Source organism: Mustela erminea, chromosome 6, assembly GCF_009829155.1.
Source record: "Mustela erminea isolate mMusErm1 chromosome 6, mMusErm1.Pri, whole genome shotgun sequence".
Classification (NCBI taxonomy): Eukaryota; Metazoa; Chordata; class Mammalia; order Carnivora; family Mustelidae; genus Mustela; species Mustela erminea.
This window is the reverse complement of record NC_045619.1, coordinates 106,902,813-106,925,234: the sequence shown is the minus strand read 5'-3', so window position 1 is coordinate 106,925,234 and position 22,422 is coordinate 106,902,813. Positions and strand designations below refer to the sequence as shown.

The 22,422-nt window shown below is 38.6% G+C and overlaps 1 protein-coding gene across 12 annotated transcripts in view; it reads right to left on the bottom strand.

The window, feature by feature from the left end:
* The window catches only part of ERC1 (ELKS/RAB6-interacting/CAST family member 1), a 541,029-nt gene that overhangs the window by 37,010 nt on the left and 481,597 nt on the right, over positions 1-22,422 (bottom strand). For 7 of the 12 annotated variants that reach the window (XM_032349203.1, XM_032349206.1, XM_032349205.1 and 4 more), the window contains one exon: positions 7,914-8,102. In XM_032349203.1, the coding sequence (XP_032205094.1) occupies positions 7,914-8,102 (189 nt within the window). Of the gene's footprint in view, positions 1-7,913; positions 8,103-22,422 lie in introns of those variants that run through there. The other 5 variants (XM_032349214.1, XM_032349215.1, XM_032349211.1 and 2 more) reach the window with 1 other exon arrangement.

The window sequence follows — 22,422 nt, the reverse complement described above, 5'->3', positions numbered from 1 at the left end:
CACACAGAGAAGAACATATGGACCAAAACTGCAACCAAATACATATAACATAAACAATGGCAACTATAGGTTTTCTCAATCTTCTGCAAAACATTTTTGTGATTCCTAAAATATGTATATTTAAGATTGCTCTCATAGATAACAACATGGACTCAGTATGATAGGAAGCCTGAAATTAAGAAAGCCCAGATATGATTAGAGATGTAGGGTCAGAATTTTTCATGTTCAAGATTTTAGAACAAGTGAAAATTCCAAGGTTGATAGGGGCTCATGAGACAGAGTCTTAGTAAAATAATAACTGAAAATAATGAGGAACTAAAATCTACCACTTCTCATCTCCCATGAGGCTGACACCAGTAGCACTAATGTATATACGCTTGCCTGTTATCCATGTACCTATCTATCAAGTTCAGTCCAATCAAAACTTTTAACTAAAGACAACTCCAGAGAGTATAAAATTTGGAGGAAGACTGACAAAATTCAGAAAAAGTCACTGTGTGAACTGTTTCAAGGCAGAGCCTAGAAAGAATTCATCACATTCTGCCATCTAGCTATCCTATAATTACCATTAAGCTACCAACCTATTAAGTCTGACAGGTTGAAAAAAAAAATAACTTTAATAGTGCTATGGGCCTACACAATCTTCTACCTTTCAAAAAAGGACTTATCAGGGTAAGTCAATGCCAGTTCTGTCAATTTTATGCAACACCAAAAATAAAAATGGTATCAATCCTCATATTTCCTAATAATTCTACTGGATGTCACAGTATATTTGTTAGAAAGATAAGGGGCAGAGCAGGAATCCTGAGACAGTCCTCCCTCTATGATACAGGAATGTGGGGCCTGGCAAGGTTTGAGGGTAAAGCAGAAGCACTAGAAGTCTTTCCACACTCTGGGCCCTGTTTGAGCATAAGTGGTAATGGCTGCCATGAGAAGAGGCACCCAAGGTACACTTTGACCCTGGACTCTTTTCTGATATAAAGCGAAAATCATGTGCTGCAGAAGTGCTAGAGCCTAACCTTGTTTTGACAAGAAAAGCTGTGTGCTATGAGGAGCAGAGCAGGAACCCCCATGACCCCTGTTCCTAGGCAAAGACTGGCTGCCACTATAGTAGTAAAAAATCCAGCCTACCTTCTGCATTGACAGTAGGCAAAGAAATCTATCACCAGAGAAGAGACAGAAAGTCCATCATGCCCCCATTGTCTTAACTGATTCAAAGCAGAAGTCTGCTGCTACTGGGGAAGGGCAAGAAATCTTTCCGCAGTCTAGACCTTGCACTAAAGAGCAGGGAGAATTGTCTGTCACTGGAGATGGGGCAGGAACACTGAAACTGAGGCTGCCTAAGACTAAGTCTGGAGCAGAAAAATGAAGAAATTCCCCTGCCCCTCCCCCCATGAGTATTGGACTGAGAAACAAAAGCAGTCTGCCACCTGGAGAAGGGCAAAGGCATACAATAAGAGCCCTCTGTGACACAGGCATCAGGAATCTGCTAAAAGCTGAGAACAAAGTAGGAAAATAAAAAAAATCAATACTCTAGAATTTATGTTAAAGATGTGATGGTGGTAACTCAACAGGAAATGTGGAGTCTGTGATGTAGTGAAGGTAACAACAGCAAAAACAAAACTCAAATCCAGCTCAATTACTGACTTAAAAAAAAAAAAGGTTTATTTATTTATTTGACACACACAGAGAGACATCACAAGTAGGCAGAGAGGCAGGCAGAGGAGGTGGGGTAAGCAGGCTCCCTGCTGAGCAGAGAGCCCAATGTGGGGCTTGATCCCAGAACACTGAGATCATGACCTGAGCCAAAGGCAGAGGCTTAACACACTGAGCCACCCAGGCGCCCCTCAATTACTGCCTTATGTGAATAGTCTCCAATGCTAAAGGTCTTATGAAAGAGGAATGCCTATTTCCAGATAAAAATATTATTGACCTCAGTTTCAACTGTTCTTTCATATATAATATTTGCCATTTAATAAAAAAAATTACGAGACACACAAAAAACCCAAGTGAACTTGAAGACAGATCAATGGAAACTATCCAAAAGGATAGCAGGAATCTCTAAATATAATATGAAAGACAAAACAAAACAAAAGATGTTGGACAAGATTAGATGATCTAACAAATATGCAACTATAGTTATAGAAGAAGACGGAAAGGACAAAAACATATTTGAAGAAATAATGGCCAAGAATTTTCTAAAATTAATGAAAGCCAACAAAACACAGACTCAAGATACTTAGACATCCAAAAGAGGGTTTTAGTTCAAACAGGAAATATAAAGAAAAATCCAAGTAGCCACATTATTTTCAAATGACTGAAAACAAAAGATAAAAAGAAAATCTTGAAAGCAGTCAGATAAAAAAGAAACATGACCAAGAAAAAAAAATATGAATATAAAAGACTTTTCATCTGAAACTATGGAAGCCAGATGAAAATGTAACAGCATCTTTAAAATATTAAAAAACAAAACAGACAACCTAGAATTCTGTACCCAGAGAAAGTATCTTTCAAAAAGAAGGCATATTTAGCAAAACTGCTAGACAAAGTACCACAGACTGGGTAGCTCAACACTCAGAAAAAAAAAGTATTTTTTCATAGTTCTGGAAGTTAGAAGTTCATGATCAAGGTGTTGGCAGGGTGGTTTCTTCTGAGGCTCTCTCCTTGGCTTGCAGATGACTGCCTTCTTTCTGTGTTTTTACATGTTTTTTTCCTTTGTGATTACATATTCCTAGCATCTCTCTTTAGGTTCTAATCTCCTCTTCTTATATGGACACCAGTCACAATGGATTGAGGCCTACCTCTTCAGCTTCATTTTAACTTAATTACCTCATTGAATGCTCTATCTCCAAATACAATCACATTCTGGGAGTTAGGGCTTTGGTATACAATTTTTGGGGAATGTAATTCAGCTCATAATACCTCATCTTCATACCCCCCAAATTCATGTGCTTCTCACATGCATAACACATCCCAACAGTCCAAAAGTCTTAACTCATTTAAGCCTCAATTCTAAATCTGGAATCTCATCTAAATCAAAGGTAGAGGAGATTCAAGGCATCATTGAGTCTCTGAGGCAAAAATTCCTCTCTAGATGTGAATCTGTTGAAATCAGACAAATTATCTGCTTCTAAAATACAATGGTAGGACAGGCATAGTTTAGACATTCCTATTTTAGAAAGGGTCATGGATCCCAAGCCAAGTTCAAAACTTCATAGGGTAAACTCCATTAGGTTTTAAGGCTCAAGAATAATCCTCTTTGGCTGGATGTTCTGTCCTCCAGGTCCACTGGGGTGGCAACTCCACCCCTCTGGCCCTGGGTGATAGCCTGGTCTACTGAACATAGGAGGTAGCCCTGCCCTCTGGAACCAAGGAGGAAGAGATAGCCTTGCCCCCTAAACCTGTACCCGGTGCTGGTGGAATATATGCTATCTTCAAGAAACTCTTTTTATATAATAAAGACCCAGACAGCTTAAAAGCAAATATATGGAGAAAGATATACCATGCACATATTAACCTAAAGAAAGCTGGAATGATTATGTTATTGTCACATAATAATAAAATAATTAATTCATCAAGATGACATAATAATCATTAATGTGTATTCACTTAATAACAGAGCCTCAGGATATGTAAAACAAAAACCAGTAAGAAAAATAAGCAAATCTGTAAGTTAAGTTGGTATGGTAGCCATGTTCTAAAAAGGCAAAGGAAACAAAACAATTTCTGGTAAATCTTCAGATATAAGGTTACGTTTCTATAGGCGGGGCTGTTGCGGATTACAGGGTTATGACTCAGGATGAGTCTGAATGGTTCCTGACATCAACAGTAAGCTTATCCAAAGCTACTGAAAGGCCTGGAGGAAACTGTCTTGGGTTGCCCAATAGATAAATAATCAGCTAAGTATATATTAAACATACACTGTGTATATAAGTACACACTAAGTATATACAAAACTTACACTGTGTGTATAAGTATACACTAAGTATGTATGAACATACATTGTGTATATATGTATATACTAAGTATATACACGAAACAAATACTGTGCTAGGCACTTTAGAAATATAAGACATGGTTCCAGCAGTGAAGACTTTCCTGGTTGGGGAAATAAGAATCTCAAATAGAAAACACTAACTGATAAATACGCAGAACTCACTAGAATTCACTCACTCATTTAAGTTACTGCGCAAGTGGTACTTGTTGATATGGTGCTAATTTATATTATATAGTTCATGTCTTTAACAGACAGAAAGGCTAGAATGGGAAGACGGATATAAAAACAAGTAGAACAAGTTGTCGTAGGTACTACAGAAACGCCAAGGTGGGAGCAGCACATTCTGCCTAGGGTTTCAGGAATGCATACATTGAAGAAATGATGTCTGAGCTGAACTTAAAAACTAAATAGATTCCTATTTAGGTATTGTCTGGGAGACAAGGTAGGGAAGGGCATATTAGGCAGAAGGATCAATATGAGCAAAAGGGAAAAAGTATAAACACTTTTAGTAGTTTAAAATTAAGTGGTTGGGTATGCTTCAAGGCTAGGATGAGAAGAGAAGTGCATTTAATAAACAGGCCAATGAAAGAAAGCCTTGTAGGATATAATAAGGAGTATGGAGTTTATCCAATCTGTCTTTTCTTATTCATTCAACAAATACTTATTGAGCAGATACTACTTGCTATGCATTATTCTGGGGATAGACAAGGCTCTTTCCTGTCCTCATGAGGGTGTTATTGGGTGGGGGGAAACACAGTGGCAGTGAAAGGCATTGGGCACACATAGTTGGATAACACAAATGTCAGCTGCAGAGGCCTCTACATTCCCCAAAACAAAAATGTTTTTGCCTACACAAAATAAACCAATGTGTGTATTTGGCAATGATTCGCGTCTTATGTTTTCTGGGCTTCAAAAACTATAGTAAACCTCGATCATAATATTTTCACAGACCAATCATTTTGCAGTGCTAGGGGGTCATCTTTCTCAAGAGCCTGTACTATTCCCTTCAATTCTTAGTTGTGGTGAGGTGGAAGAAAATTGGCTGGTTTCTCCACCAATGTTTATCACCCAAGGAGAAGCTTACAGAAGGTGGTGTTAGTTGCTGTATTTCTTTACAGATAACTTAAGTCCTCTCTTTTTCAGGGTTCCCAGGGAAGCCTGCTAAATAGACAACTTCAAACACCTTAGGCAATAACTTCAGTGACTGAAGAACGTTCTCAGTCAAGATGAAACATATTAACACAATTCATGTATGTGAGCAAAACTCTTTTGATGATTATAGTAGCTTGATTGTAACATAATGTATAATGGCAAGCCTATTAATGAATTCTTGGTTTCACTGATTTAAAACTTTCCGAAAAATTCTTAGTTTGAAATTTCCTATTTTGGTCTCACCCTGGAGGTATTTTTTCCCTTAGAAAAACTAAGTTAAGTCCATTGAAGCATATTTGAAAAACAGAACAAAGCAAAAATACTTTTTTCATTTCAAAGACAAGCTGTTATACAAAGACATAATTTAATGGCAGTTCAATTTTGATACTTCACTATGTCAGTGCTTTAAGAAGCACTGTTATTTTTTTAAGATTTTATTTATTTATTTAACAGAGAGAGAGAGAGAGAGAGAGCACGTGCGCACGCGCGAGCAAGACCGCACAAGCAGGGGGACCAGCAGAGGGAGGGAGAAGGAGGCTCCCTGCTGAGCTGGGAGCCCTGAGGTGACTCAATCCCAGGACCCTGGGAGAGGAATGGATCTTGACCTGAGTTGAAAGCAAATGCTTAACTGAGTACTCAGGCGTCACAGGAAGCACTGTTCTTCTGTAAAATTTGGAAGTGAAAGTTTTTAAAATTAACTCGGCATGCATTCTGCTTCCAGTGGGCTTTCAATTACGTTTTTACTACATGGCTATTAATATCCTTTAGCTATTGGGAGTCCAACTTTATTCTGTCCTTTACATTCTCCCCTCTTTCAAGAGGGAATTCAAAATTTCTTTTGGCAATATGCTAAATTTGAGAGGTAGGTCTTACCTTTACTCATCAAATAGTGTAAAGCAGATAACTATAGGCTATTAAATATGACTACTATGAGGCAATATCCATATCATGGAGAAGTAAGTAGAGCTCGAAGCCTCTAATCTGTATTTCTTGATCTGTGGGTTGACTTTAATATTATACCATGGAAGTGTCTGTATTTAACATAATTTTTCTTCACACATTATGAGTAAACAAAGACTGTTTAACAAATCGCAAGGATTTAGCTGGAAAATAGCATATACCTTCAAAATTCTGGAGAATTTTAGTGAATTTACAACAAGAGTGCAATTAAGTCTCTCTGTTGGTATGATCGTAGCCTAGTTAGGGATATCATCAACCCCTCTGTGAAGAGCAACTAAAGGAGCTCAGAGCTAATGTTTTAAAACTGTTCTCTTTTTCTGTGTTTAGTTTTCTTTCCTTCACTCTCCATGTCTGCTCTTTATTGCTATTCTCATCAATTTTTATTCCTTTTTTCTTAAGATTTTATTTACTTGAGAGAGAGAGAGCACACTTGCAAGCATGAATCGGGGGAAAAGGGGCAATGGGAAAGAGAGAAGCAGACTCCCCACTGAGCAGGGACCCAACTTGGGGCTCGATCCCAGGATCTCAGGATCATGACCTGAGCTGAAATCAAGAGTTGGTCGCTCAACTGACTGAGCCACCAAACGCCCCTATTTCTTTTATCCTCAGTTTTTATCTCCAGACTAGCCTTTCTTTATCGAACAACAACAACAAAAATCACAGTATGAACAAAAGAGAATCACTGGATTTTTACAGGCAACAGTATGTAGAAAATGTAGCATGCAGAGCACCTAAATTAATTCATCTAATGGTTCTTTCACTTAAAAACTTAGTCTGTTGTGACCCACTGTTCCTTATAGACAACTGAAAATACTTGCTACTGACTTGTCAAGACTCCTTTATCCGCGGGCACCTGGGTGGCTCAGTGAGTTAAGCATCTGCCTTCAGCTCAGCTCATGATCCCTGAATCCTGGGATTGATCCCCCCACCCCAGGTCTGGCTCCCCGCTCAGTGGGGAGCCTGCTTCTCTGTGTCCCTCTGCCCCTCCCCAAGGGTCTTGTGGTCTACCTCTCTTTCTCTCAAATGAATAATAAAAAAATCTTGAAAAAAATCCTTTATCAAAGTATCCTTAGCTCAGATTTTCCTTCAGTGGCCGTAATTATTAGTGGTCATCACTTTTATGAAATAAAGTACAGCATATTAACAGACTACCTTTAACCCTCTCCTTTTTTTTTTTTCCTCAAAGATTTATTTATTTTAGAGAGAGAGAGAGAGACAATGAGCACAGAAGGGGGAGGGACAGAAGGAGAGAGAAAGAATCTCAAGCAGATTCTGTGCTGAGCATGGAGCCCAACTTGGGGCTCCATCTCAAGACCCTGAGATCACGATCTGAGCAGAAACCAAGAGTTGGACCTTAACCAACTAAGCCACCCAGGCACTCCAACCCTCACCTTTCTAATCAGCCCTTTCTGACTTGAGTAAGTCACACTGAGGGTACTTCTTGCAAATGGTAATTCTTATATCTGTTGAAGAACTGCCCATTGCTAAGAATCTTGAATCTGAACACTGAACTTCTCAAGGGGCTCTAACTGCACCAACCTAAGTAGCAGCTGAATTTTTTTTTTTTTTAAGATTTTATTTGTTTATTTGACACAGAGAGAATAAGCTAAGTAGGGGGAGCAGTAGGCAGAGGGAGAGGGAGAAGCAGGCTCCTCCCTGAGCAGGGAGCCCGATGTGCAGCTCAATCCCAGGACCCCGGGACCATGACCCGAGCTGAAGGCAGACGCCTAACAACTGAGCCACCCAGGTGCCCCTAGCAGCTGAATTTTAACAAGGTCTTGTCAAAGTTCAAGTGAGGGCTTACCTGTTCCTGGGTCATCTTCTGCAGCTCATTCTCCCAAGCTGCCTGGTCATCGTCCAAATTATAGGAAGCTGGTGGAGTGAGTCCACGAAGGATCAGGGGGTCTCGGTCATGGCAGAGGGCTGTCAGGTGTCCAATATACAACTTTAATTTGCTTCTATTTTGGTCAAGTTCTAAGAGGGGCTGGATGATCTGAAGTGAAAAAAATGAGGAAAGTCAAGGTCATTCTGAAACAAGAAGTTCAAATATCTTCATGCCTCCCAAGTCAAAGAAAGCTGACCAAAGACTAAAGCTCCTCTAAGCACCACTGAAATCTTCAGGATTATAAAAGATACTGTTCCACACACTTGCACATTTACACTGTCACACCCAACCGTTTCTGGAGACAGGTAGGGAATGTCGACTTAGTCTATCAACAGAGTTCCATATTTAGGCAGGGGATTAAACACAGGACTAACTTGTTTTTACAAAGATGACATTCCTGATACAGAAAGACTCCAGTTACCTCACGATTTCTCTTCCCATTTATTTATGAGTGGTTACAAAAAACTGCTAGTGAAATTTGCTCACTGAAAGCCTGGACAACATATACTTCATATGTTCCTTCTCTTCCTGGAATGGAAGAAAAATTCCGTCTCTGGAGAAGGTGCATGTTTTTCTTGGCCATGAGATGTGATGAGTGAACTTATTACTAAATCTGCCTCAACCTGGCTTAAGCTCCCCTCATTCATTTCACAGAGCTATCCGATATTCCTTCTAAACAGTGATTGATAAATCCTTATATAACACCAAACACCTGACTCACAGCCAAGGACTTTGAAATTCTCTCAGTTGTAAGACTGGTTTGATGTTTTTCTTGAAAAACAGTCCTATGTTATTATTTTTTATTTTTTTGTATTTCCTTCACCCTGGATGATTAACTATCTCTTTGCTCCCTTTGGAAACACATTAAATGACAGATGGCTTCTGCCCAGAAATTCATCTGACGGCCCTTATGACAACATTCTGATTAGGTACTTGGTAGTTGGTCAAAGGCTGGTGTGCTTGGGAAGAGCTGGGCCGGATCTCACATCTCAGAATGCTAAAGTGTTAGAGCAGCACCTGCTTGACACACAGCAGCTGTGAGAGCTGCAAAGCCCCACCAAAATGCTGGCAATTCTCAAAATGTTCCCAGGGCTTACAGTGCACCTGTTGCATTTCACTAGGCTGGCATTTTCCATGCACAGGACACCTCTGACCCACCTAATGAATAAGGAGCTCAGTAATCTTCATTTACAGAAACGAGGACTGGTATTACTCTCAAAAGTGACACTGATTTCTCCCTGGCCTCCTAAGAGGCTGGCTCCTGCTGCTTTCCTTTGTTTCTCTTTCAGAGTATTTAAATGAACAAAGTTTTAAATTTTTTATTATAAAATCAATACATATTTGACTCTGAAAAATATGGGGAAAAAGTGTAAAATAAATAATAAAATAGGCTATAAGTGTTCCAACAAGACTACTATTTACAACATTGATTTCCTCCACGCCTTTTTATAAACTTTTATAATTCAGCTTTTAATAGTATCACACTTTATATTTGCTTGATATACTGTTTATCTATTCAATATTATGAGTACTACTCAAATATCATGTATTCCTAGAAAACATGGTTTTCAATGATTGCTTTATAAATAAATCACATTTCCTGTTTTTTATGTTATTTCCATGAAGTAATTAAGAGAGCTGAATGGCTAAAATAATCTTTAGCTTATGAAAAGATGAGAGTTCAGAGTTTAGGCCTATCTAGTATTACACATTATAGAAATTGAGGCCTGGCTATACAAACCAGAGAAAGTAGATCAACTCAGCATTATTTTATTTTTTAAACTCATATACACAATTCTTCAAGGATAAGGTTTAACATTTAGGGGCTGATGTGGAAGGTTCTTGGGCTCTATACGAGAGCCCTAGCAGCAGGCTCATGGTACCAGTTCTTCATTAGCATTTCCTACCTATGATAGACATATGAACACTGCCAGTCACAGAAGGGATTGTTTCTTTCTTTTTCTTTTTTAAGATTTTATTTACTCATGAGAGAGAGAAAGAGAAAGAGGGAGAGGGAGAGAGGCAGAGTGAGAGGCACACACGGAGCCTGATGCAGGACTCCATCCCAGGACCCTGGGATCAGGATCCAAGCCAAGGGCTGATGCTTAACCAACTGAACCACGTAAGAGCCCAAGAAGGAATTGTTTCAAGAAAGCAAAGGATTTGGAGAGTGGTGAAGTTGGTTAATTTTCCACAAACATCACCTATCTCTCAAAAAGAATTGTATTTTATTTCTGATCATAAATGCATACCCACTGCAGAAAATTTTATAAAGAATTCTAAAGCATAATCTTTAAAAGCAGTATTCCTTTAAATGAACGCACACTTTGCACCTTAGTAACTAAACTCCCTAGTCATGGTTCTGTTACCACATACCACATCCCTGAGGCCTCCAAGCAATGCAGCCCCTATTTCTTTTTTCTTTTTTTCAGATTGGCCTTGTCTTCTTTCACTGACACACTGAAAACAAATTGGGGAGGGGGTTCATTTTTGGGATTTCCACTTATTCCCATTCTCTGTGTGTGTATCTATAGTTGTTATCACATCTGGAATGCAAGGCTGAAAAAGCTGGTATCTTAGGTAATTAATGTTTGTTTGAATAGGCAAACTGGCATAAAAAAGTATGACAAATATGACTACAGAGGAAGGGGACAATGTGATAAATGGCAGTAATGGAGAAGTCAAATTTCTTATGGGTAAATGGAATCTAGAAAGATACTACCTCACCACTATATGACTTCAGATGAAAAAATTTATGTTTTAGGTCTTTGTTCTTAATCAAAGATAAATTTCAAGTTAATTTAAATGCATTTCATGCTTAAGTGCTAACTGATTTTAAAAATGTAAGAGTCTTTTGCATTCCAGAATTTTTCAAAGTCCAAATTGAAAAGTTAAAAAAATGATGGAATTCGACATTTTTTCCAGGACAAAAATTCATTCCATGTAATAGCCCAGATGTCTGTCCTTTCTTTCCATGTCAAAGGGTATTGCTTTAAAAAAACAAAACAAAACCCATGGAGTTTACTACGTGAAATAATAGGAAACAGCCCAAATAGCACAGTTCCCAAATCTACCCACTAAAAAAAAAAAATCACTTTGGCCTCTTTGGGACATATTTAACCATGTCAATCATGTGGGAAATGCCCTTATCTCTTTCTTTTCCTCTCTATCCGACTTGGGCAGGCCACTTAGAAAAGAAACTGCATTTCCCACAAGGTAGAACTGCCACTGCATAATCTCAAGAGGGAACGGGGACACTTGCCAAGTAGAATGAGGATGCCTTATAGGATCCCTAAGTTATATCTCTGTCCACATACAATGTCAGCCCACTGGCAGAAGTCCTACCAAAAACTATGAGAGATGTGGTCTGGCTACATGAGTTCTATAGCTATGCAGAACAATCGTTATATACCTTTTCTGGCAAAAAGAAGTTAAAAAATGAACTTGTATGACAACTTCTGTTTGTATCAAATATAATGACAAATGGCAATGTTCCCCCAATCCCATATTTACCAAATAGTTAAGGAAAAGTACTTAAATTGTAAAAAGGGATGAGAGATTTTTGGTTGAAGTACTGATAGCTTTGTTGTGTCGTGTAAGGATTTATTTGCTTATGTACTAGGTTCTCAAACTGACTTCACAGGCCAGTGTTTGATGACATATGGTGACAGAGGACAGTGATCTTCTGAGGTGTTTATTTTAACCTCCCTTCCACTTAAGTAAGATTAGATGGGAAAAGGTCTTTTGGAAGACAGAAGAGTTGCTCCTGTGTTCAGGAATCTGTATACAGGAACCTGTATTCAGGTTCAATGTAGATTTTAGCTGAAAATTCCACAATATTCCATTTCTGCGACCCATTTATCTATGGTATCTGAACATACTTTCTCAGACCATTTGACTCTTCAATACGAGGATGGATTGTGCAGAGTGAAAGACTCCTAACTAGTCCATTCCATAGCCTGCTTTTCTCTTCCTGTTCTATTGTTTCTGTGTCAGACATTTACTCTAAATATGGGTTAGTTGGTTGTAACACATTCTAGGAACTCATTTTGAAAGGAATGCTTTACCTTCATAAAGACTGAAATGGGTAGGTACTGAGTATTATTTGGGACCTAAGGTATTTGCTTTTGGGGTAATTAATATTTTGTTGTTTGAAATATGCCATTTTTTAAAAAGCTAAGGTTTATTGATCATTTACTGTGTTCCTTGTAAACAATTTTAAATTTACTATGATTTTTCTGTGGTTAGTGCACTGCCTTTATTTAATTGGCTACAAAACCTTTTTGTTCTTTCTATTTGCTGCTGAAGCCTTCAGAGGCAGGTTCAACTGTCCATATATTAACAGCATAAATGCTGGTGGTAGTTCTGATTGTTCACTGGGTCACCATTATACTTCTATCCCCCAATGTAGGTACATCAAGAAAGTCGCAGAACAACTAACATATTATCTTTCTAGAGACATTACTCTCTTAATTGCATTCTTGTCCAGAGGTCCCAGCAGATAACTAACTCTGAAAAGTAAAAAAGGAAACAAGAAAATGAAATACATCAGTCTAATCTCAAAGTCTTTTCCCCCCCTCAATAACTAAGTTTATCTTCTTGACCATAACATATCTCAGGATCAGAAAGATGAAGGATAGTGTTAAGTCTCTTTACAAAGGTTTAGAGCTCTGTGTTATGTTCTCACTTATATGCAGCAATTTGGTAAAAGAATAGAGTTGTCTGAAAAATACAGTAATCCTCATAATACTTTTGCTTCATTGATTAGATGTTGCATATCAAATGACATATATTGAAACTAAAAAGTTACCACGTAACAAACCTTTAGTGAATGTCTTTGTGCCATGCCATGTCTGGTTTTAGCTGATGAGAATATTAAGAATAAGGTGTGGTTCTGGTCTACATTTTTTTAAAAATCATGAAATAGTGGAACTAATGTGTTCCCTTATGTTGAATGTACATAAGAATAAAAATGCATAAATTGCATTAAGTTTACTTTTGAAGTTTACTTCAGGTAAACACTTATATTGCTAAATAAACCTCTTTGCCTTAATTTGAAACTTAGCTTAACTTAGTTTTCATACATAAGGTCATAAAATTCAAGTTTTTAATTTTCAATGGTCTTTGAGATCCAACCTCTTCTTTCTTTCTTCTTCTTCTTTTTTTTTTTTTTTTTGAGAGGCAGGAAGGGGCAGAAGGAGAGGGACAGAGAAGCCTGACACAGGGCTTGATCTTATGACCTGAGCCAAAATCAAGAGCAGATGCTTAACCAACTGAGCCACCCAGCCACCCTTGAGATCCAACTTCTTAATCAGCCTTCTCATTTGAAGCCCAAGTGGACAATTAGTGGACTCCCTAAATATTTTTGGTGTTACAGTCCTTACCCATTTTTAACCCTACGAAATAGAATCAAATACATAAATTTGAGACTGGCCCTCATTTGATACTTCTCCTGCAAGAGACACACTGGACAGAAATATGCTTAGCATGTCTGTACCTTCATAATAGCTTATAAAAAAGTAAAAAATTCAGAACAGTTTATAAGATATATCTACATAACCTCCATCAAAAACCAAACCTTGTTGTTAAAATTGAGAATCTGGAAAATTTTAACAGCTTTAGACTGAGTTTGTGCTTAGAGGACTAGTCACTTACTGAAGAACAATTCTGTAACAGCATAGCTGCCTTTCTTTTAGGGTAAGTCAATAGACTTCCAAAATTTCAGGAAAAATTAAGAGATAACCTAAAGTTAAAGACAAAAAACTTAAGGGCTCCAAATCCTGACCCTCACTTCGTAAGTGCTTTTCATGTAGATCTCTTTGACTCCCCATATTGTATAGAATGTGGCTGTCTTACATTTATCTTCCAAACCAAAAATAAAAATCACAACAAAAGCAAAATAATTCAGACTATTTCTATATTATTTAGTATACTATACTATACTATTACTATAACTCATGTTATACATATTTACTAAGTATCTCAAATATGAGTTCATCTCTACACTGTCCAGCTCTAGCAAGAATCCTGCTAAATTGGTTTATCAAGAATCTCTCATCCTTGATACTTGATTACCCTCAATGTCTGACCAGGATTCTCACCCTCCACCATTCTCCAGGTGATATCTGATCACTCTGGCCTGCCTTTAGCGAGGATCCTGTTAGGTAGGTTGAGCCAAAATGCGCCCTTCTCCCTAAAGTCTCCTCTTAGTAAGCCTCCACCTACTGACCCCTACCCTGCTCCTTGGCTATAATTTCCACTTTTCCTTGTTGTATTTAAAGACTGTTAAGCACAATCTTTCTCCCCACTGAAAAACTCCACTGCAGTGATCCCTATATCTATCACAATGGTCCTGAATGAAGTCTGTCTTACTGTTTTAAGAAGTGAATGGATAATTTTTCTTTTTCTTTAACACTGGGTAAAGGAGAGAAAGAGTAAATACTTGGTTATCATTAGCAGTTCAGGTCCAGGGACTACTGGATAACTGAGATGAATAAATGTTCATCAGAAATCTTACCACAAATAGAAATATCTGGTTCTTAAAGTAAAAACTCTCTTCAAAGGTTTCAGATTTAAAGGGCTTTATGGTTTGTTAAAGTTTAAATGTGTCTATGAAAGCCAAAAAAGACTACGGGTTTTGAAGTACAAACAAAAGTGGGAGTAATTTTTTAAAATAATATGTGATCATTTCCTCTTAGTCTTACAGCTCAGAAGTCTGTTGTCAATTTTTCTTTAAGCATATATTACCATTTCGGCAAGACAAAACAAAACATCCCTTACTTGTTGATCTAGACGGAGAAAAAAAATTCTGTACTCGAAGTCATAAGGAGATAGGAAATGGTACAGAATAAAATGAATCCCAAAATCTGAACCACAGAACTGCTAACTACATTTTGCCTATTTTTTTCTCCATTTTGTTAAGACCTATTTTATTTTATGCAGTATAATAAATGTTACTCAAATATAGTAGAGTATTGGGGGACTGCCCACTAGTGAGGGAAGAAATCTGCTGAGCCCCTTTATTTATATGCTTACGGAGGATGTTAAGTCTGTAGGTATTTCAAGTACCTACTTCAATATTTGGAAACTTGTAAGATACATAAAAATATGGTCATTTACTATTAAGGGGGCAGACAAGTATGTACAGATGCAGAAGTACAGATAAATGGACATTAAGTGGAGAGAATGCTATTAGGAGGTACAGAAGCTACTATAATCTAACCCATTAAGAGGACACATATTTTAGGCTCCCAGAAAATGTAGTCAGATGAGAGAGTTCAATAATTAGAATAATTAAGAAAGCCATCCAGTTGGGGAGCCTGGATAGGTTTAGTCGGATAAGCGTGTGCCTTTGGTTCAGGTCATGATCCCAGAGTCCTGGAATGGATGCCCACATCAGGCTCCCTGCTCAGTGGGGAGCCTGCTTTTCCCTTCCCTACAGCTCCTGTCAAATAAATAAATAAGATCTTAAGAAAAAAAGATCTTAAGATCTTAGATTAAGAAATGCTAAGAGCAGGTGTGTGTTCCAAAATTCCTCCTTGCTCTTAAGAGCTAGTAAGGATGGGAAAGCATCCACCTTCAGTTCAGTTCTTGGCCACAACAAATCATTTACTGTATTTCAATGAACAATGCAGGGCTTAAATATTTGTGTGTGTGTGCACCTAAAAGTGCACAAATAGATGAATGACTTCCCCATTCTACAGGAAAGTTCCACAGCTACACACTTAAGAATGAGAAATTATGTGGAAAAAATCCTAGGTATGGGGGAGAATAATGAGGCAGAAGAAGAGGCTCACATTCTTTGAGCAGGTGAGCCAAATGAATGCTGATGCTGCAAACTAGTTAGACAGTTGGCCACAGGCAAAAATGGCGGCTTCAACTCCTCGCATGCCTGTGCACATATCTGAGTGCTGAAATTTTAACTCACGTTCCATTCTGATCCTTTGAGGTCTGGTGCCTCAAGTACCCCTGCTATAATTGTTTGTTGCAGTCAAGCACAACAACACTTCTTGGCATTATTACATGTCTGCTAGACAGATGGATCTGGAAAACAGCAACATGCTTGTTGCTTGCAGGGCAAACCACGGTAACAATCTGTCATAACATCTCATTTTCTTCTCTTTCTAATGCAATGTACCAATTGCACCAGAAGTGGAAGAGAAGGCCAAGTAGAGGTGTCCAGGTCAAACAAAAGGAACTTTCCGACCTTGATATATGTCAATAAATAAGGAACGACATAACAAAGGATATGAATCTACACTACAGGGAACACATCCACTGGCTCCTTCTCACAGTCTACAGGAATACAGAGAAGAGCCAAGTATGATTATCTAGCAATTACAAGATTGGATAGTTTACCTCTATAAGGGCTCCCAAACAGAGGCCAGTCTTCGGAGGAGACTGTTCTGTCATTAGCTTATTTCAAGGTCAGGTTAAAGGTGCACGTGCGTGGTGTGTCTGTGTAAATCTAAGAGTTGGGAGGGGTAGAATGGGATAGTTTGCCACTAGTCACATTATTATTTCAACTCTAGTGTCAAAGCAAACACAAGGGGACCATGCAGGTATTTAGAAGTTCACTGCAGAATGCTCGCTGATAGACTGGGACCACTGAGGGGCTCATTCTGTGTCTGAAGCCTTTGGAAGATATGGCTCTTCATTAAACAGCGCTTAACAAGAACATGGCCTAGGAGGGGGCAGGTGGGAGAGAAGGAGAGTCTACTTCTCACTTGAAATGCAGGAAAATATAAATGGATCTGCAGCTGTGTATAAATATCAGAAGTGAAGTATCTGCACTATTTAGAGAAAGACTAATTATGTACAGAAATCTGATCTCTTAATGTTAAAGTCAGAAATAACCAGGAAACAAAATGACAGGGTGGAGACACGTGATCTGGTGTGCATGAGAGGGCACATATATGTGCCTGCAGTGACAGGGGGGTGACAAGGGCAAAATGCAAGAAAAGACCTGTGTAAAATGGCCCTTAGCCATTATTTTCAGCTTGAGCACAGCTTCGAACTCGGCCAACTGGGAGGATGGGCGCGCTTCAGAACCAGTACCACAACAGGCACAAAGGGTGATCCCTTAACTTCTTTCTCTCATTATTATAAATTGAAATAAAGCTAGGATCCTAGTGAGCTTGCAGCGAATTCCAAGAGATCAGGATGTGCGGCCCCTCCTTCCACCCCTGCAGCATCCCTGTTCTCTCCTTTCCCCTTTACCTCTCTCTCCTCCTGACCTACCCGCATGGAGAATCTTTATTTCCACTCCATACACACACACCAAAAAATGTGGGAGGGCTCTTGGCTGTTCCGACAGAGCTGTCCTTCCTGGATTTATGTCTGCCATAGTCAATCAGGAAATAATATTTAAGGAGCAAATTCTTTCTGAAAATTTTATACACCATGAACAAATCCCACGGATTAACGATTTCCAGACATTACGACTTTTACCTTGGGAGCAATCCAGGATTTGGGTGGAAAAAAAAAAAAAACACTGGGGAAAAACAAAAATTAGCAAGATGGTTTTCTCTACTCATTTTCTTTATTTGAGAATAAAACCTCCCATACAGTCACTGAATTAATCTCTCCCCTCCTCACTCTCTGAAAGTTAAAATTTCTTAGCAAAACACAAACTCTGATAGATATCACCATTTCATTATGACTAGTAGCTGATGCTTTAGCAAAGCTTTATTATTATTTGAGGATAAAAACATTACTATGACAAAATAGGCTCAGCATAGAAGTACCAGAAATCCTACAAGATGTGGCTGATGTTATGTGTTGTAAGGTAACAGCCAGGAGATTTCAGGATTAAATAATGTGGGGCAAGCCAAGTTTTCTGTATGTATATGTGTGTGTGTGTGTGTGTGTGTGTGCGCGCACACACACACACACACACACACACCCCCACACCCCTATATCCATCCCCCAACTTTTGGAAGAAGGATCCATGTGCCCTGATTCCCTCTGATCCAACACAGGGCTCATTAAGTGCTGACTGAAGAACTGTGAAGTTCAATGGCAGAGTGCAGCAGTCCCACCAGAATGTGAGAACAGAGTGGTCAGAAAGAGCAACACAAGCGTTCTGATAGAGCTGACAGATCTGGGGAGAAAAATGTTAGAGTGCTAGCAAGTGAAAAAATGGAGTGCCAGCAGACCAAGAGAGAAAGCTCCGAGGACCTGGAAATGGGAGTCTATCTATACTGAAGCAGGTGAAGATATGTGACACACCAGAGCAGGAAGGCTCCTAGTGACTTGACAGTGGGGGAAGAAGTTATGTTTCTGCAGAATCTTCAAATTTGTTTTATCTACCGGGCTCTAGCCCCAGCTTTTCATCCTCATGAAAGAGCTACCATATAAATGGACCCACATCCAAATTCTATAACAGTTTAGTGAGGAACTACGAAGGTTAGAGACTGTGTTCCTGATAAAATCAGATCCCTGACACATTACAGGTGTTTAGAAAATAGGAAATGGGATGGAAAAGTGAAGTAGCAACTCCAACTCTAAAGATCATGCAAAGAGGAAAAACAAAAAGAGAATGCAAAATACACCTTTGCTTCGATGTGTTAATCTGTTCATGTCATTAGTGCTCTTCCTTGGTTTCTTTCCAGGGAGCACACTTTCAGTGCCACAGACTTTCACAGCAACTGAAAGGAGGAATAGCTCTCTCCATGTTTTAAGCAATCTGCTCAAATACAGTTTGGGGGAACTCTTCATACTCTATTGCTTTTAGGCTTTAGCAGCTGTAATCTTATATATATGAGATGTTACTGCTGGCAAGAAATCAGAAGCTTCAGATCATCCACAGGAAGCAAAGTCTCTGCCATCTTCATCTCAGCAGTAAGATCTCATCTGGTTTGGTGTACTTCTGTATTTGTCTATTTAATAAACCATCCACAAGTCATTTCCCAGATATTCCATTTCAAAGAATACTGCAAAGCTGGGGCACCTGGGTGACTCAGTTGGTTAAGCAGCTGCTTTTGGCTCAGATCATGACCCCAAGGTCCTGGGGCCGAGCCCCACATCAGGCTCCCTGTTCAGCGGAGAGCCTGCTTCTCTCCCTTTCCCTCTGCCCGTCACTCTGCCCACTTGTGGAATCTTTCGTCAAATAAATAAATAAAATCTTAAAAAACAAAAACAAAGAATACTGCAAAGGCATCCTAAGGCTGACATTTGTGTCTCAGACTATCTTGTGAGTTCAGTATCATACATTTTATGGTACTGGGAGGTTCTTAGCATTCCTTGATTTCATTTAACAGGCTCATCTAAACAACCATACTTTTCTGTGCATGAGAATAAAGCATCAGGTTCACGTGTTACTTAACACCCCTCTCTCCCCGCCAATGCACTATGAGGTTTGATCAGCAGGGCCTGGGCTCCTCTGAGCTGGAACTCCTGCATCCCTGTGTCTCTTGGAGCAATTATAACTTGTACCTTCTAGGAAAGCACAGTTGTTTACCTGGCTGCCTGCTTTACCTGCCTCATATTAGTTACTTCACTCATGTAAGTTTTTGCTAGTTAACTACAGAAAAAAAGTAATGTTGGTGGTCCTCTGTATCTTAGGATCTTAGTTAAGAATCTTATCGACTTGAGTATTTCTCTGGCAAAAGCTGCTGTGGCATCTCACGTCGTATAGTACTACACCCATAAACATGTAGCCATAAGCATGTAGGCCCTTGGCTGGTAATCATATTAACTACTGGGCATCCAGTAGTTTCAAGGACTGGTGAAGAAAGGCTTTTTTACCCAGAGCCTGCCCTCACCGGAGACAGATTTGTATCACTTATATTACCTGCTCCAAAATGTTTGCTCTGTATTGATGACTCTTGTGAGGAAGTGAAGAACTAGAGAGCAATACCATGTTGTTAAGAGGCATGGGCTCTGGAGACTGGTTTAATTCCAGGCTCTGCAACATTCTCGCTATGAGACCTAGGACAAGTTACTTTGGGGACAGTACATTTTATGGAGTTGTAATAATCTATGTGTCTACCAGATAGTAAGCTCCTTCAGTAATTATTAACAATTATTATTTTCAAGACTCTGTTTTATCATCTATAAAATGCATCCGAATCCATGTAAAATACAAATTATTCTTGATAACTTTAGCTGACATTCTGACCCTGAGGACACTGTAACCCTATCATTTGCCCTTAGCTCCACCAACAACTGTGGATGGTAAGATAACAGCATGGGAAGCGATGAGAACAACGAAGAACTGGATAAGCAATAGACTCGAGGTTGGTAAATTACATTCAGTGGACCAAATTTAATACCACTGCCTGTTTTCTATAATCTAACATCTAAGAATGGTTTTTACATTTTCAAATGGTTGAAAAAAGAGAAAAGAAGAACCTTTGGTGACATGTAGAAATTATATAAAAATCAAATTTCAGGACCCATAAATAAAGTTATATTAGGTCACAGTTATACTCGTTTATTTACACATTGCCTACGGTTGCTTTCACACTGCAGCAGCAGAGCTGAATAGTGGTGACAGAGCACAGGGTTCATAAAGTACAAAATATTTACCATATGAACCTTCACAAAAAATGTGCCAATCCCTACAATAGATCAATTCCAGACAATGGGGTAACTGTAATATTAGTTAATTCTTATAATCTTCTCACAGACTAGTTAAGACATAAATAATAATTACCATTAAAAAAATTCAGTTAATAACTCCATAGGCACTCCTATGTTTCTTGCAGTGTTACTTATAATGGCCAAACTATGGAAGCAGCCCAAGTGTCCATTGATGGATGAATGGATAAATGGATGAATGGATGGATAAGTGGATAAAGAAGATGTGGTACACACAATGGAATATTTCTCAGCCTAAAAAAGAATGAATTCTTGCCATTTGCAATGACATGACAGTTTTATGCTAAGCAAAATAAATCAGTCAGAGAAAGGTAACACTGTATGATTTCATTCATATATGGAATCTGAGAAATAAAACAAGGAAAAAAAAAAAAGAAAAGAAAAAGAAACCAGACTCTTAACTATAAAGAACAAAGAACATGCTGATGGTTACCAGAGAGGAGGTGGGTAGGGGGATGGGGGAAAAAGAGAATGAGGATTAAAGAGAATATACACTTATCATGACAAAAAAATAAAATGATAGATAAAATCAATTCATAATGAATATTATTTGCATCGACATCATATCAAAACAAAATACTGGCAAAATAGATAACTGAATTTGGCAACAGACACAGAAAGAAAATTCCATTGCAGAAAACTGTAATTAGTAAAATCTGATATGGGCAAAACTCTGAATGATAAATAAAATCATTATACAATTTATTTATTATTTTTATTTATTTCTAAAGATTTTATTTATTCATTTGAAAGAGAGAGACAGAGAGAGCACAAGCAGGGGGAGAGGGAGAAGCAGACTCCCTGCTAAGGTGGGAGCCTGACATGAGGCTTGATTCCAGGACCTGGAGATCATGACCCAGACACTTACCCAGCTGAGTCACTCAGGTGCCCCAATCATTATACAATTTAAATATGGAAAATAACTGATACTAAAATGATTCACTAAAATAAGAATATTGAAGAAGTTTAGGTATTTTCAATTATATGTGTAGAAAATTGATAAAGAAATCAAACTGGGGGCACCTGGGTGGCTCAGTTAAGAGGCCAGCTCTTGATTGAGGCTCAGGTCATGGTCTCAGAGTCCTGGTATTGAGCCCTGCTTTGGGCTCCATGCTTAGTGGGGAGAGTCTGCTTGAGATTCTCTCTTTCCCTCTCCCTCTACCCCTTCCTTGGTCACACATGCATATGCTCTCTCTCTCTCTCTCTCTCAAATAAATAATTAAAAAAAGAAAGAAAGAAAAAAAGAAATTAAATGGAATTAACTTAGTTTCAGCTCCAGCAAATATTCAGTGAAAATTCCGATACTGGTCTATTCTGATTTAAGAGTCTCATGCTCTACCGACTGAGCTAGCCGGGCACCGCTTATTTTGATTTAAATATGGGCGAATAGGTCAAATATTTTTATTGAGTCAAACATTCTCAAGGTCAACAAAAATTAAACACTAATTGGATCAAAATGGCACCTGGTACTCATTTTCAGTACAGAACACAAGAGATGGGAGGAGTTTTTGAGATCATGTAGGTCATCTACTCCACTTCTCCTTGCCCTACTTTCTAAATGAAAAGCTCAAGGCCTAGAGAAGTAACCTGACCTGTAAATATGGTTAGGAGCTATGTAGCTCAGCTTAATGGCCATGTGTGTCACAGCTTGATGCTTCTCATCTTGAACAATACAAAACATGCAGGCTTTATTCACTGCTGTTTATCCAAATAGTTTCTCTGGACACACTAACTTTCTGGACTGTAACTGGCCTTTCAGACTGTGTTCTCTATTTTCTAAACCAAACTGGAAACAATTTAGGACATTTCTTAGAAGAACCAATGT